Below are 15374 nucleotides of genomic sequence, written 5' to 3' on the forward strand. Positions count from 1 at the left end.
GCCCGCCCTCTCAGGGAGGTGCCTCATGGCAGCCCGCCTCTCGGCACTGGTTTCCTCAGGAAAGGCCTTGGAAGGAAGCAGGGAGGGGGTTGGGAGCCGTGGGGGCCAGACTAACCCAAGCCCTCCCGCTGGACTGGCCGCCATGGGGCTGAGGCTGCTGGTCTCACTGTTGCTGCTCTGGACACAGGGGACCCAGGGGTCCAACCTGGACCCCAACGGGCGGCATGTCTGCACGGCCGGCAGGTGGGTCTTTGTAGGAATCTGATGGGGGCGGGGGGGTGCCTGAACTGGTATTGCGGCATTGCAGGGAAGGAGGACATGAGGGAAGAGGTCATGGGCTGAAGGGAGGGGGGCTTGGGGACAGCCTAGAAGGTGGTGGGTAGTCAAGACAGAAGGTGGGAAGGCCAGGGAAGGAAAGGGAAGGAATTGGGGACACTGTGGCTGTGACTCTTGGCTAGGCCTGCCTGATGGGGCTGAGGCAGCCTCCCACATCTCAGCCAGAGACAGTGATCCACCCGCGGAGCCAGTCTGTCTGTCCCCCGGCTGACCCCTCTCTGCCCCACAGCCCCTCTGCTGAGCTCCAGTGCTGCCCAGGCTGGAGGCAGAAAGACCAAGAATGCACTATCCGTGAGTAGCCAGAACGGATCCCCACCTGAGAAGAAAGGAGAACATAGTCCAGTGACCCTTCCTGCCTCCCCTCTTGGGGCCTCCTATTTCCCCTTCTGAGCCCTAGAGCTAGGGTCCATCCTGACAGCCCCCCCCCCCCCCCCCCCGCCCTGAGGGAATGGCTCTTGACGGGGCAGGGCGCTGGGAGCCAGTGAGAGGGGCAGAGTGTCCCCTGGTGGTGCCATGCCACCGTCCTTCCCACCTGGGTGGGGTGTTTTTCAGCCATCTGTGAGGGGCTGGATGCTTGCCGGGAAGATGAAGTGTGCGTGAAACCAGGCCTCTGTCGTTGCAAACCTGGATTCTTTGGGGCCCAGTGCAACTCCCGTGAGTCCTGAGTTTCATCTGGAGGGTGAAGTTGCCAGGCAGAACCAGGGAGGGGAGCGGGGAGGCAAAGCGGGTAGAAATGTGATCTTAAAACGGCAGAACCAGAATCCCTCCAAGCCTCACTGAGGAAATTGAGGCCCAGAGTCAGGAAGTGACGCATTCCTGGAAGATGCCCTGAGTCATCTGGTTTTTACCCATATCCACAAAGCCCTACCCACACTTTCAGTTCTGGGCCCTTCACCATCCACAACTTCTCAAAAAAGATTGTGGTTATCCCTGTTGATCACAAAATGGACACGTTCTCCGTCTCCCTTGTGTGCACTTTATACATGTGTGGAGGGTGGAAGGAGATATCTGGCAGGGCTCTGCCCTGTCCTGGTGGGCAGGATGGCCAGAGAGCAGACACCAGGAATCAGGGCTGAGAGGAGACTCAAGGGGGGAAATGTGGCTTCTCTTGTGACCCTCATGGTCAGTATCCAGGCAGGGGTGGACACTGGGACGCTCTGTCATCTCTAGTGGGGTGGGGGTGGAGGGAGGGGGGATGGGCATGAGAGAGAGGAAGGGACGTGAATGAAATCCTACTGCTGTGTGACTCTGGGCAAACCTTTCCCACTCAGGAACTTTAAGTGTGTTCTGGAGTATGAAGTGGGAGTCTGGGCCACTCCAAAGGCTTTCTGTAGTTCGTGAGTCTGAGGCAGGAAGTGAGCTGTGCCCCAGGAGGTTAGGCTGCCAGATGTTCAAGGGTCTGTCTCCGGCTCTTGGAGGGTGGGCCTGGCGCCTCTCTTCCTTGTGGAAGGGCGCGCGGGGCGGAGATCCGTGCCTGGCCCTGAGCCCACTGACCCCTTTATGTTCCCCACCCGACTCCTGCAGGCTGCCCGAGTCAGTACTGGGGCCCAGATTGCCGTGAGACCTGCGCCTGCCACCCGCACGGCCAGTGCGAGCCGGCCACGGGCGTGTGCCACTGCCAGGCGGAACGCTGGGGCAGCCGTTGCGAGTTCCAGTGTGACTGCAGCCCCCACGGGCGTTGCGACGCCGCGACGGGCGCGTGCCGCTGCGAGCCCGGCTGGTGGTCACCCACTTGCCGCCGTCCGTGCCAGTGCAACCCGGCGGTGGCGCGCTGCGATCAGACCAACGGCTCCTGCCGCTGCGAGCCGGGCTGGTGGGGCCGCCGCTGCAGCTTCCGCTGCGCCTGCCACGGCTCGCCGTGCGCGCAGGAGACCGGCCGCTGCGTCTGCCGGCCGGGCCGGTGGGGTCCCGAGTGCCGGTATGAGTGCGAGTGCGTGCGCGGCCGCTGCAACGCCGTCTCCGGCCTGTGCGCCTGCCCGCCCGGCTTCCGCGGCGCGCGCTGCGAGCTGCCCTGCCCCGCCGGCAGCTACGGGCCGCACTGCCGCGACAGGTGAGCGGGGGCCGCGGGGCTGCGGCTAGGCTGCGGGGCGGGCGTGCGGGGGGCGGGTGCTGACGCGGCTCACGCAGGAGCCGGGCAGAGGGACGGGCCGCCGGCGGTGGGGGTGCGGACAGAGCGCGGGGAGGGCGGGCGAAGGAACTGAAGGGAACGGGAGAGAAAGGGGATGGGCCCGGCAGGGGCGGGGGCGCAGGGGGAGCGTCGCGCGGTGCCCTCGGCAAAAACATACAGGGACGGGATGAAAGGGGGAAAAAGACCCCCGACGCCCCTAGGTCCGGCCTCGCCCACCCTACGTCCGGTTACTGTTAAACGGACAATAGGAGTACTAGCAAGCTCTATTTAGAAGCAGATAAAAGATGAACCACGTGACGAAATGATTGCAGGGTCCCTTTTAGACCTCGTGGCTTTCAAACTTTGGCCGGCCCCACCCACAATAAGAAATGGGTTTTAGGAGTGCCTGGCCGGCTCGTAGGTAGAACATTTGGCTCTTGATCTGGGGGTTGTGAGTTCAAGCCCCATGTTGGGCGCTGGGGATGGCGCTTACTTAAAAACAAATAAAATGAGCAAAACAACAACAAAAAGAAATGTGTGTTACATCCCCCCTATCTCATTCACACCCCCCTGTGGTAAAAGCTTAACAACATATACTTATCTTTGCTTCATATATATAATATATATTACATATGTGTGTATAGATACATATATGTGTGTATAGATACACACATATGTGTATATATACTGTAATGTTTTTGTTTTTCTTTTTTTGATGCTGGTCTGCTAAGTTGATTTTATGAACAAATGAGTCTGATCCAAGCATATGACTCCAAATAATTATCTGGGGGGAACCTTGTCAAGAAACTGTTAAGAATCAATAAGAAATTAGAATAAGGTAAACCTTGTTGGAAAAGTTGCTAAGAGAGTAGATCCTAAGAGTTTGCATCACAAAGAAAAAAGCCATTGTTTTCCCTTTTTTGTACCTATATGAGATGAGGGATATTAACTAAACCTACTGTGGTAATCATTTCACACTATATGTAAGTCAAGTCATTATGCTGTGCACTTTAAAGTTGCATACCGTTGGGGCGCCTGGGTGGCTCAGTCGGTTAAGTGTCCGACTTCGGCTCAGGTCGTGATCTGGCGGTCCGTGAGTTCAAGCCCCGCGTCGGGCTTTGTGCTGACAGCTCAGAACCTGGAGCCTATTTCAGGTCCTGTGTCTCCCTCTCTCTGACACTCCCCCGTTCATGCTCTGTCTCACTCTGTCTCAAAAATAAATAAACATTAAAAAAAAATTTTTTTTAAGTTGTATACTGTCAGTTATATCTCAAAAAAACTGGGGAAAGCATTTTTTAATATATTTTTAAAGTTATTTATTTTGAGAGAGAGAGAGAGAGGAATAGGGGCAGAGAGAGAGGGGAGAGAGACTCCCAAGCAGGCTCTGCACTGTCAGCCCAGACCCCGATGGGGGGCTCGAACTCACAAACTGTGAGATCATGACCTGAGCCGAGATCCAGAGTCCGAGACTTAACTCCCTGAGCCACCCAGGTGCCCCAGCATTTTTTTTCAAACATAAGATAAACTTGAAATTATAGTGATGAAAACAGACATGTTTTAATTTTTATGGATCTTTATGTTATAAGATAGAAGAGTCACATTCATACCAGACCTCAGAGATGGCGTGGGTAGGAGGAAGAGAGGAGAAAAGATAGGAGGGAGAAGGTTGGCCAAGGTATCTTGGCTGCTCTGCCTGGGCTAATCCTGGGACCCTGGGAAGGATGGGTCCTGGAATGGGAAGTTGGAAGGAGAGGGCTGGAATCCTACGGAGATCATCTGTCCGGCCTTTTTGTTGTACAACGTGGGGAAACTGAGGCTGAGACCTGCCTGAGTGTCCTGGATGCTCTCCAGTGTCCCTGGAGGCCTGGGTGGGCATTCCATCCATGGGCTCCTCAGTGCTCCCATGACTCCTTCTCTTCCCAGCTGCGGCCACTGCAAGCAGAACAAGCCATGCTCTGCAGATACAGGCAGCTGTGAGTCCTGCGAGCCGGGCTGGAATGGAACCCAATGCCACCAGCCCTGCCCACCCGGCACCTTTGGCGAGAGCTGCCGGAAGCAGTGCCCCCACTGCCGGCTTGGGGAGGCCTGTCAGGCAGACACTGGGCACTGTCAGCGCTGTGACCCTGGGTGGCTGGGGCCCAGGTGAGGGGGCCAGCCTGCTCGGGGTGGGGGGCCCCCCTCTTTCAGGGTCCTCATTCCAGCCCTGGGATAGCTGGCCCCTCCCCCACTGGGGGCCTGCCTCCTGGCCAAGACTGACGGAAGAGAGAGGGGTGCTGATGAGGCCCCGGGCAGGCTTCTCTTCCAGCTCCCTCACCGCTCAGGTATCCTGCTCTCTTCCCCCTCCAGGGATCTGTAATCTTGTCACCTATGGGATTTGGCCCCAGGTTCAAGGCCCTGTTAACACCTGAGCTTCATTGCTGAGGCATAGACAGTTGGGGCCCTGAGTCCAGAAGCATGGGGGAAGACGGGTAGCACCTTTTTTTTGGGGGGGGTCTGCCCTGCCAGACCTGCCCTGCCCTCCTCTTCCGAGTCTCGCCTCACCTCAGATGTGAAGACCCCTGCCCGCTCGGCACCTTTGGGGAAGGCTGCACCTCTACCTGCCCCACCTGTGTTCAGGGGGCCTGTGATGCTGTGACTGGGGAATGTGTCTGCGACGTTGGCTACTGGGGACCCAGGTGAGAACTGGGGCCCTGGCAGGGAGGCACGGGCCTCGGTCAGGCGTCAGTGCAATCTGTGTCCTAAACTTCCCTTCCCGGGGCTTCTCTGCCTGCCTCCCGGATACCCACCCAGCAAGCTCTTAATGAAGAAGTTGTCCTCCTGTTGTGAGGTCTGCACCTTCTGAAGAAGGGTCAGAGTGATCTAATCTTAATCTCAAAGACCTGGCTGTGGAACTAGGCCGGGGAAGTTATTTAGGGGTGGGACTCCCAACTCCATTGTTGTTCCCGTGAGGCCTTCATGTGGTGAAACATAATCAAGGTCAATGTCTCCAATGTCAGGTTTTCCGCCTCTAGGACAGAATGTAGTATCAAATGGAAGAGACCTCATCTCATAGAAGAGAGGACCAAGGCCCAGAGAGTTTGGGGCAGGGCCGGACTCAGACCTCCAGACCCTGAGGACGTTTCTCTGGATGCTGTTGGCATCTTGCTTATTTCACATTAGTGTTGGATGGGCTAGGGACGAGCATCATGAGGGGTGGATCTTGCCCTATACTCTGGGGTATACCCTGGGGGGCTGGGGACCAAGGGGCAGCTTGTGGGGTGGCCTCTCTGGAAGATGGGCTTAGGGGCTAGGGGATTCTCCCAGACATGGCCAGGGGTACTTAGAATGTCCTCAGAGGTCGGAGGAGTCTGCTTGGGCATCCTCCAGGGAAGTCTGCATGGCAGGGGTTGGGGAGCAGTGCCCAGAAATCCACCTTCCCCTGTCCCCTGCCCACCCCTATCCCTTCTCACCAAGCCTTCAGCCTGTTTCTCTTGTCACCCCATAGCTGCAACACTTCATGCCCATCTGGCTTCCATGGCAACAACTGCTCTATTCCCTGTGAATGCCCAGAGGGATCCTGCCACCCTGTCTCTGGGGCCTGCCAGCTGGGTAAGGTGAAAAGGCGGGTGTGGGGTGCAGTGACCAGGGAAAATGGGCCCTTTATATGGCTTCAGGGACGTATCACTTGCCAGGGAGGCTGGGCTCACTTCAGAGACATTCCCTATACCTGAAATCTGTATGGATGCTCTGGAGACCCCTGAAGATATGATACGGCCCTTGCCTGCTGAGACACCAGGCTCGCATCCAGGGCTGACATCTGTGAGCAGGCAGGTCTGGACACCGGGATGTGCATCAGGCGTGACAGTTGGGAGCAAGAGCTTGTGGGACATGGGCCATGAAGAGGGGACAGGGTAGCAGAGAGGCTGCCTTGGGGAGAGGGCCTCCAGGCTGAGCAGAGCCTGTCTCTCTCAGAAGAAGGGGAGGGACCCACAGGTGGAAAATTCCGGGGGGGAGGCAACTCAGAGCTGGAGATGAGATGCGATGTGTGGAAGACAGGAAAGCCCTGAACTTTCGGCCATCCCCCGCTCTCCCCAGGGCCTCACGGTCAGGATGCCGCCCTCATCGCGGGCATCCTTGTGCCTCTGCTGCTGCTGCTCCTGGGCATCGCCTTCTGTGCCTGCTGCTGCTGGGCCGCCCGGTTGGACCCCAAGGACAGGTGAATGCCGGCTCACCCCTTCCCCACCCCCAGCTCAGGCCACAGGGTGGGAGCAAGGTAGCATCTGGTTTCCTTTCAGCGGCGGGGAAGGGCTGGTCTTGTCGCGCACTTAGAGGGCATGAGGTAGTTGGCAGTGGCCATGGCCTGGAGACACCAGGTCGGCTGCCCGCCTTCCCTGCGAGTGTCCGAGTTGCATGCGTGTGCGCAGTGGGCGCTGGGCACCAGGATGGCAAATCTCAAACCTGCAGCAGGAGGCCGAGGGTTTAGGGACCAGAGGGGGAATGAGGGGAAGGCAGAAGCAGCAGGGCAGCTCTGGGCAAGGAGGGGAAGAGACGAGGCCTCAACACCCTCCACCACCCTCGAAGGAGAGTACAGAAGTCTGAGCAGTGGTTTAGCAGAGATAAACAGAAGTTCAACAGAAGCAGAGTTCAACAGAAGTCTGAGCAGTGGTTTAGCAGAGTAGCTTCCTGAGAAAAGGAGATAATAGGAAGGATTTGGGCTTGCGGGGGCCTGCTGCAGGGGAATGTTGCTTGCACAGGGCTTTGTTCCTTTACAAAATCCCTTGGAGACTCACAGCAGCAAGATTTAAAGCAGGGAATGTGGGGGCAGGAGGATTAGCGTTCTCAATTCACAGAGGAGGACATGGAGGCCCAAGGTGACCCAGCCTGTCACTAGCATGCACAAAGCCCCTGCTCTGTTGTTCTGGATTCTCTGTCTGGTGCTCTCTTATTACTTCGTGCACTGAGCCTTGAGCACGTCCTCCTCTGTGCTATGGGGGATTCACAGATGAGCAGACTCAATAGCCCCTCCCCTGGGGGTGGGGAAGAAGCCACTCACCGGAGGCCAGGCCGGGAATGACAAAGGCCGTCAGAGGGTTGGTAACAATGAAGCAGCTTGGGGATGGGGTCAAGGACAGGCTTCCTGGAGGTGGTGCCACTTCCAGAAACATAGCTGAGCTGGGGACTCAGCCAGATGATAACACAAAGCTGCATTTTGGGGAACCTCAGCAGGTGCCTGGAGCTATACTGGGTCCTGAAAAAGAGTCTCAGAGCTAGGAGTTGTCCCCACTTTACAGATGAGGAAACTGAGGCCCGGAGAGGGGGAAGCCGGAACCAGAGCTGCTACCCAGTTCTATTTGAGCTATGCTGCCCTCTCTGACAGGCCCAAATCTCAGGCTCAATGGTTTGGGTTTTACTCTGTCGTCAAAGGGCACCGCCGAGGTAGACAGTCGCTGTGTCGGCCTGCCTCTCTCACATCGTTCTCTCCTGCCCCCACGCTGCCCCAACCGGTGGTCTTGTGCACTGACTGCCCTCCTTTCCCCTCAGGCCAGCAAAAGATGAAGCCACCGTGTCCAGGGTGAAGATGCAGGTCTGGGGGGCGCTGACCAGCCTGGGCTCAGCGCTACCCTGTGGTTCCCTCAGCAGCCACAAGCTTCCCTGGGTGACAGGTGAGTGTGGGTGCTGCAGGTCAGGGGCTGGGACGGGACAAGGTCTTCCATGGAGCTCCGTGCCTGACCCAGAGCCCCCTGCAGTCTCACACCACGACCCGGAGATCCCCTTCAATCACAGCTTCATTGAGCCGCCCTCCGCCGGCTGGGCCTCGGACGACTCCTTCTCTTCTGATCCTGAGTCTGGCGAGGAGGACGAGGGCCCTGCCTACTGCGTGCCACCCCAAGAAGGTAACCAATCCCTCAACAGCCCGCTTGGCCCCGAGCAGCCCTGCCCACTACTTCTTTATTCCTTCAGCAAACGTGTATCAGGTGCCCATTCAAGTGCAGGTCACTGTTGCTGGCTGCGGAAATAGTAAAGAACAACACGGATTCCCATCCTCACCAACCTTCTAGTGTGGTGGGCAGGAATCAGACACGTGTAGGACCGGGTGATGCACGCTTTGATGGGGGGACAAACACGTAGGGGCTCATAATCCAGCCATGTCAGGGGTGATTAGGGGCAGGGAAGATGTCTCCGTGTTCGTGATATTGGAACTGAGCCTGCTAGACTCAGGAGTCAGGAGTCAACAAAGTGCAAGTTGAGGAGGGACGGGAATGGTGTTTCAGGAGGACGGAACAATGCACGTGAAGGTCCAAGGCGAGAGGGACATGACTGTGTGGCACTGAAAGAATGTTAGCTTGGTTAGAGTGTGGCATTAGTTCAAAGTGGGAAGGGGTGGGGAGAAAAGTGTGTAGAAGGAGTAGGCTCTTCTCCTGTCTCTGTACCCTCGCCCTCTTCCTTGCCCCACTGATGAGGATCCCCAGCAGATGCTAAACTGAGTAAACAGGACGGACTGGGGTGGCCAGCCCAGTTTTGGCCAAGCTCTTCTGTCTCCTCTGCCAGGGATGGCCACTGTGGCCCACGGAGAGTTTCCAGAGGCCAGCCTGGCTGGAGGTCCCATCCCTCCCCCTGAGGACGCCTCCACACCATTCCCTATCCCACGCACTTCCAGCCTCGCACGGGCCAAGCGGCCATCAGTCTCCTTTGCTGAAGGCACCAAGTTTGCACCACAGAGTCGCCAAAGCTCAGGGGAGCTCTCCAGTCCTCTCCGAAAGCCCAAGAGGGTCTCCCGTGGGGCCCCGCTGAGTCCGGAAAGCCAGGAGGCTGAGGAGTCCTCGGGCCCGGAGAAAGCAGAAACGGATGAGACCCTTCCTGGTGCTGCCAGCCCCAGGGATCCAGCCATTGGCCGCCGCCGGCTCCCACTTGGTGGCCGGACAGTGGCTGAGCGTGTGGAAGCCATTGAAGGCAGTGTCTCAGAGGGCTCAGGCTCCGTGACCACGATCTACATGCTGGCAGGGACACCCCAGGTATCTGAGGGCCCCGTCCGGTCTGTTCTCCGTCGTTTTGGTAGCTTCCAGAAAGGCCAGGCAGAGCCCAAGGTCAAGAGTGCCATCCCCAAGCCGCCACGCCGGGCCCTGAGTCGAAATAAGGACAGCCCCGGGCTGGCCTCCAGCACTGCCAGTCAGAGCCCCAACTTAGCCCCGAACCATGAGCTCACTAGGGCCTTAGAGTCTGCGGGAACTGGACCAGAGGAAGTGGCCGGGGGACTAGGTGATGGCACCAAGAACTCGGGGAGGGCCCAGGAGCTGACCCCTGAGGGTGGCCCCCAGGAACAGGATCCCCAGAAGCTGTCTGATGAGGAGGGGCAGGAGGAGCCCCAGTATGAGAATGTTGCACCCATCTCTGGGCCACCAGCACCCTGAGAACCTTGAATTGGGGGAGAAGGAAGACTATGGATGGAGGGTAGGCATACGAACTGCCCCTGGCTCAGATTGTGTTTTGCTGGAAAAAGATCCCAGGGCCAGGAAAGACATACCAGAGCCTCTGCCCTTTCGTGGGGAAACGTCAGAGTTGGAGGCCAGTTGGCTCTGGGCCCTGGCAGTGCTCTGGGAGTGGTCTCGAAGGCCTGGGCAGCGACCCCCATTGGGTGTGGTCAGGAAGGGGAAAGAGATGACCGTGGGGACTTTTTCTCTGTTGTCCTGGACTCTGTTTGCCCCCAAAGGTTATTCTTTTCTTCATTTGGAAAACATTTTTCTGAAATGGGAAACAACCTAAATATTCAATGATAGAAGATTGGCTAAAGCAAGATTGCTTATGATACTTTCCTAAACAACCATGAAAAATCATGTTGTGCAAGAAGATTTAATATGGGAAATATGGGAGACTGTTTATGCTTTACTGTTAAGTGTAAAAAAGTACGTTTTCTTCTTATAAATTTCATTTCCTTTTCCTTCACGATACATGTTTAGAATCCTTCCGTTTTGTGTGTGTTTTGTGATTGTTTTGCAAAGTCTTTTTTTTTCTTTTTGTATATGCATAAAAAAGATTCGGGGGAACAGCATCAAGTGGCATTTTTTTCCTGGGAGGTGAGATAGTGGCTGATATTTATTTTCTTCCGTCGTAAACTTCTGTATAATTTGTAAATGTTCTATAGTGAACATTCTTTTTACTTTTCTCCCTAGATTTAATTTTTTTTTAGAAAAAAAATATAAAAAAACAATGTTGTTAAAAATAAAAAAGTACTAACATTACAGATATGTATAGAGTAGAAAGGAGATTCCCCCTTTCCCCAGAGGAGTCTGAGGGACAGGGGAGGGGCCAGACTTACTTGTCATTGAATGCCTTTTGGTTCTGAATTCTTTTCTCACATACTTGAATTACCGAGTCAGGACAGAAACAGCAGCTCCCTCTTCCATCCCAGAGCTCAGAGAATCTTGCAGACAGCTTAGATCCTTCCTTTTAGAGGTTTTCCTGTGCACATATCGTTGTAGAATTTGGTTTTTTACTTAAATATGATCTGGATATCTTCTGATGTCAGTAATTATAAAGCTACCTCTTTTTATTAAAAAATGGCTGCATGGGATTCCATCATGTGGAACTAACACAGGTTATTTAAACCATCCCCTACCCATGGGAAGTTGGGTCATTTCTAATTGTTTTGATACAATAAATGATTCGGTGTACAACTTTGTCCGTATTTCTTTTTGCACTCATGGAAGTTTTTTCTGTAGAAGAGATTCCTACAGGTAGAATTGCTGGGTTATAGGGTAAGAACATTAAACAATTGAGTACTGGGGTGCCTGGGTGGCTCAGTCACTTAGGCGTCCGACTTTGGCTCAGGTTGTGATTTCACAGCTTGTGAGTTCCGGCCCCTCGTCGGGCTCTGTGCTGACAACTCAGAGCCTGGAGCCTGCTTCCGATTCTGTGTCTCCTTCTCTCTCTGCCCTTCCCCGCCTTGTTCTCTCTCTCTCTCTCTCTCTCTCTCTCTCTCTCGTAAAAATGAATAAACATTAAAAAAAAAAGTAACCATTTGGGTACTTACTCCAAATTACCGTCCAAAAAAGTTATGTGGTTTTGCATTCTCACAAATGATGATAGGAACTGTGTTCCCACACCCAGTCTAATAGGTTGAAATGGTGTCTCATTATTATTATTATTATTATTAATTTTATTTTTTTTAATTTACGTCCAAATTTAGCATATACTGCAACAATGATTTCAGGAGTAGTTTCCTTAATGCCCCTTCCCCATTTACCCCATTCCCCCTCCCACACCCCCTCTAATAACCCTCAGTTTGTTCTCCATATTTATGAGTCTCTTCTGTTTTGTCCCCCTCCCTGTTTTTGTATTATTTTTGTTTCCCTTCCCTTATGTTCATCTGTTTTGTCTCTTAAAATCCTCATATGAAGGAAGTCATATGATGTTTGTCTTTCTCTGACTGACTAATTTCACTTAGCATAATACCCTCCAGTTCCATCCACGTAGTTGCAAATGGCAAGATTTCATTCTTTTTGATTGTCGAGTAACAACTCCATTGTATATATATACCACTTTTTCTTTATCCATCCATCCATCGACGGACATTTGGGCTCTTTCCATACTTTGGCTATTGTTGATGGTGCTGCTATAAACATGGGCGGGGGGGGCATGTGTCCCTTCGAAACAGCACACCTCTATCCCTTGGATAAATGCCTAGTAGTGCAATGGCTGGGTCGTAGGGTAGTTCTATTTTTAGTTTTTCGAGGAAACTCCATACTGTTTTCCAGAGTGGCTGCACCAGCTTGCATTCCCAGGTGCCTCATTATTTTAGCACAATAAAAATAATAAAGTGATAACATGCTAAAGCTTCTTTTTTTTTTTTTTTAATTTTTTTTTTCAACGTTTTTTATTTATTTTTGGGACAGAGAGAGACAGAGCATGAATGGGGGAGGGGCAGAGAGAGAGGGAGACACAGAATTGGAAACAGGCTCCAGGCTCTGAGCCATCGGCCCAGAGCCTGACGCGGGGCTCGAACTCACGGACTGCGAGATCGTGACCTGGCTGAAGTTGGAGGCTTAACCGACTGTGCCACCCAGGCGCCCCCATGCTAAAGCTTCTTAAAAAGTTAACATCTTTGTACAGATAAAAGTGTTTTTTTTTGCTTTTGTTTTTTTAGCCATCAAAAATTATATCATTAAAATGTAAATTTCTATGATTATTCTAAGGTTGAGCTGCTTCTTGTATCTTTAATAATTACTTGTATTTTTTCCTATGAGCTATCTGATTATATTCTTTCCACTATTTTATTTTATTATTTTATTTTTTTAATGTTTTTATTTTTGAGACAGAGAGAGACAGAGCATGAACAGGCGAGGGGCAGAGAGAGGGAGACACAGAATCGGAAGCAGGCTCCAGGCTCCGAGCTGTCAGCACAGAGCCTGATGCGGGGATCGAACTCACAGACTGTGAAATCATGACCTGAGCCGAAGTCGGATGCTCAACCGACTGAGCCACCCAGGCGCCCCATATTTTTTTAGATGTTTATTTTTGAGGGAGAGGGTGTGAGTGGGGCAGGAGCAGAGAGAGAGGGAGACAGGGGATTCAAACCAGGCTCCAGGCTCTGACAGCAGAGAGCCTGATTAGGGGCCTGAACCCACAAACAGTGGGATCATGACCTGAGCTAATGTCAGATGCCTAACCTACTGAGCCACCTGGGTGCCCCTCTTTCCTCAGTTTTCAGGTGAGGTGTTTCTCTTTTCCTCACTGATTTATAATTGCCTTTATGTGTATCAAGGATATGAATTCTTTGCCCAATTTGTGATTGGTCGGTTAATGGTGTTTATAGTTTTTTTTTCCCTCTGTAGAAATTTAAAGTTTAAAAAAAAAATTTTTTTTTTAACGTTTATTTTTGAGACAGAGACAGAGCATGAACAGGGGAGGGGCAGAGAGAGGGAGACACAGAATCGGAAGCAGGCTCCAGGCTCTGAGCCATCAGCCCAGAGCCCGACGCGGGGCCCGAACCCACGGACCGCGAGATCATGACCTGAGCTGAAGTCGGACGCTTAGCCGACTGAGCCACCCAGGCGCCCCCTTAAAAAAATTTTTTTAACGTTTATTTATTTTTGAGAAATAGAGACAGAACACGAGCGGGGGAGGGGCAGAGAGAGAGACACACACACACAGAATCCAAAGCAGGATCCAGGCTCTGAGCTGTCAGCACAGAGCACGATGTGGGGCTGTGAAATCATGACCTGAGCCAAAGTTGGATGCTTAATCAACTTAGCCACCCAGGCACCCCAGAAATTAAAAAAAAAATTTTTTTTAATGTTTATTTTAGAGAGAGAGAGCAGAATGCAAGCAGGGAAGGGCAGAGAGAGAGGGAGACAGAATCTGATGCAGGCTCAAGGCTCTGAGCTGTCAGCACAAAGCCCGATCCAAGGCTCAAACTTGTGAACCAAGAGATCATGACCTGAGCCGAAATCAGCTGTTCAACTGACTGAGCCACCCAAGTGCCCCAGTGCCCTAGAAATTTAAAATTTTAACTTAGTCTTTTTGTCTTATGAGTTTCATGTCATTTTTAGTGGAAAGGTCTTCTCTACCCTAAAACTAGTGAAACAATCATCTGCATTTTCTTCTAGTACTTTAAGTGATTTTATTTCTTTATGATTTGCCAGCAGTGCTGGTTTTGGAGTTTTAACATCCTTGATAAAAAGACTGAAAAAAGGGGCACCTGGGTGGCTCAGTCGGTTGAGTGTCTGACTTTGGCTCAGGTCATGATCAAGTCCCGTAACAGGCTGTCTCCTGTCAGGGAGGATCCTCTGTCTCTCTCTCTCTGCCCTTCCCCCTCTGTAAGCTCGCACTCTCTCTCTCAAAAATAAATAAACATTGGGGTGCCTGGGTGGCTCAGTCGGTTAAGCGTCCAACTTCAGCTCAGGTCACGATCTCGTGGTCCGTGAGTTCGAGCCCCGCGTCGGGCTCTGGGCTGATGGCTCAGAGCCTGGAGCCTGCTTCCGATTCTGTGTCTCCCTCTCTCTCTGCCCCTCCCCCATTCATGCTCTGTCTCTCTCTGTCTCAAAAATAAACGTAAAAAAAATTTTTTTTAATAAATAAATAAATAAATAAACATTAAAAAGACTGAAAAAAAAAAAAAAACAAACAAACCCAGAATTTCATTCAAATAGCTATGGATTCAAATCTCAGTTCTGATATACTTGTTTTGTGACTTTGGAATGGGGTTAATGGCCATCTCCCAGAGTTACAGAGGGGATTAAATGCCACAAACTAAAGCATCTAGTAAATTTTTAATTCTCAATGAAGGGTAATTATTATAGTCATTACCATCATTCTCCCAGCTTTGAATCCTTTGTCCCTAGAAGCATGTACCTTCCACCCCTTTTCATTTGTTCACGTTTTCACTCAGTCACAGTATTGTGCATCTGCTTCATGCTTCCGTGTTAAGGGGGGTGGTGATTTGAAGTTGAGTAAGACCTAAATAGTTCATAGTCAGTGGGGAAAGGGAGAGACAAACAGATGAGCTGATGGTTATAAAACAGTGCAGTCAGTAGACTAAGATAGTGAATATTTTTGGGAGTGGTTAGGGAAGGCTTCCTGAAGGAGGTGCTATCCAAGAAGAGGGTATGTTTGAGGGCCAGAGGTGGTGAGAGAACAGCACGTGCAGGAACTACAAGCAATTCCCTGTGATTGAAGCATCAACTGGCCTCTAGGGGGTGGAAGACTGGTGGGGAGGAGTCTGTGGGTCAGGCTAAAGAACTTGAACTTTACCCTACAGTACAAATGGTAGAGTTTCTGAAGGATTTTAGCAGAAGTCACATTTACTAAAGTTAGATTTACATTTCCCACAGCTCACTGGGATGGGGTTGGGTAAAGAAATGGATTTGAGGGGCTGAGATTGGAGGCTGGATGAACAGCAGTTGCAATCCTTCGGACACAGATGATTTTTTTTTTTTTTCAAATATCATATATAAAT

At 52.3% G+C, this 15374-nt stretch overlaps 1 protein-coding gene across 1 annotated transcript; it reads left to right on the plus strand.

Moving 5' to 3' along the window:
- The first annotated feature begins 57 nt into the window (after window positions 1-57).
- Window positions 58-11094, plus strand: SCARF1 (scavenger receptor class F member 1). Its single transcript, XM_042916427.1, has 11 exons — window positions 58-243; window positions 566-627; window positions 889-990; window positions 1861-2386; window positions 4367-4585; window positions 4990-5118; window positions 5928-6031; window positions 6518-6638; window positions 7964-8085; window positions 8170-8316; window positions 8972-11094. The coding sequence occupies exons 1-11, from the start codon at window positions 143-145 to the stop codon at window positions 9829-9831; spliced, it is 2493 nt and encodes an 830-aa protein (XP_042772361.1). The 5' UTR covers window positions 58-142; the 3' UTR covers window positions 9832-11094.
- The last annotated feature ends 4280 nt before the right edge of the window (window positions 11095-15374 follow it).

The sequence above is a fragment of the Panthera leo genome, chromosome E1, assembly GCF_018350215.1.
Source record: "Panthera leo isolate Ple1 chromosome E1, P.leo_Ple1_pat1.1, whole genome shotgun sequence".
Classification (NCBI taxonomy): Eukaryota; Metazoa; Chordata; class Mammalia; order Carnivora; family Felidae; genus Panthera; species Panthera leo.

Coding starts and splice junctions, on each gene's coding strand:
- SCARF1 (XM_042916427.1), top strand. CDS start 143: ATGGGGCTGAGGCTGCTGGTCTCACTGTTGCTGCTCTGGACACAGGGG. Junction 628..888: donor AGACCAAGAATGCACTATCC/GTGAGTAGCCAG, acceptor GGTGTTTTTCAG/CCATCTGTGAGGGGCTGGAT. Junction 4,586..4,989: donor CCTGGGTGGCTGGGGCCCAG/GTGAGGGGGCCA, acceptor GCCTCACCTCAG/ATGTGAAGACCCCTGCCCGC.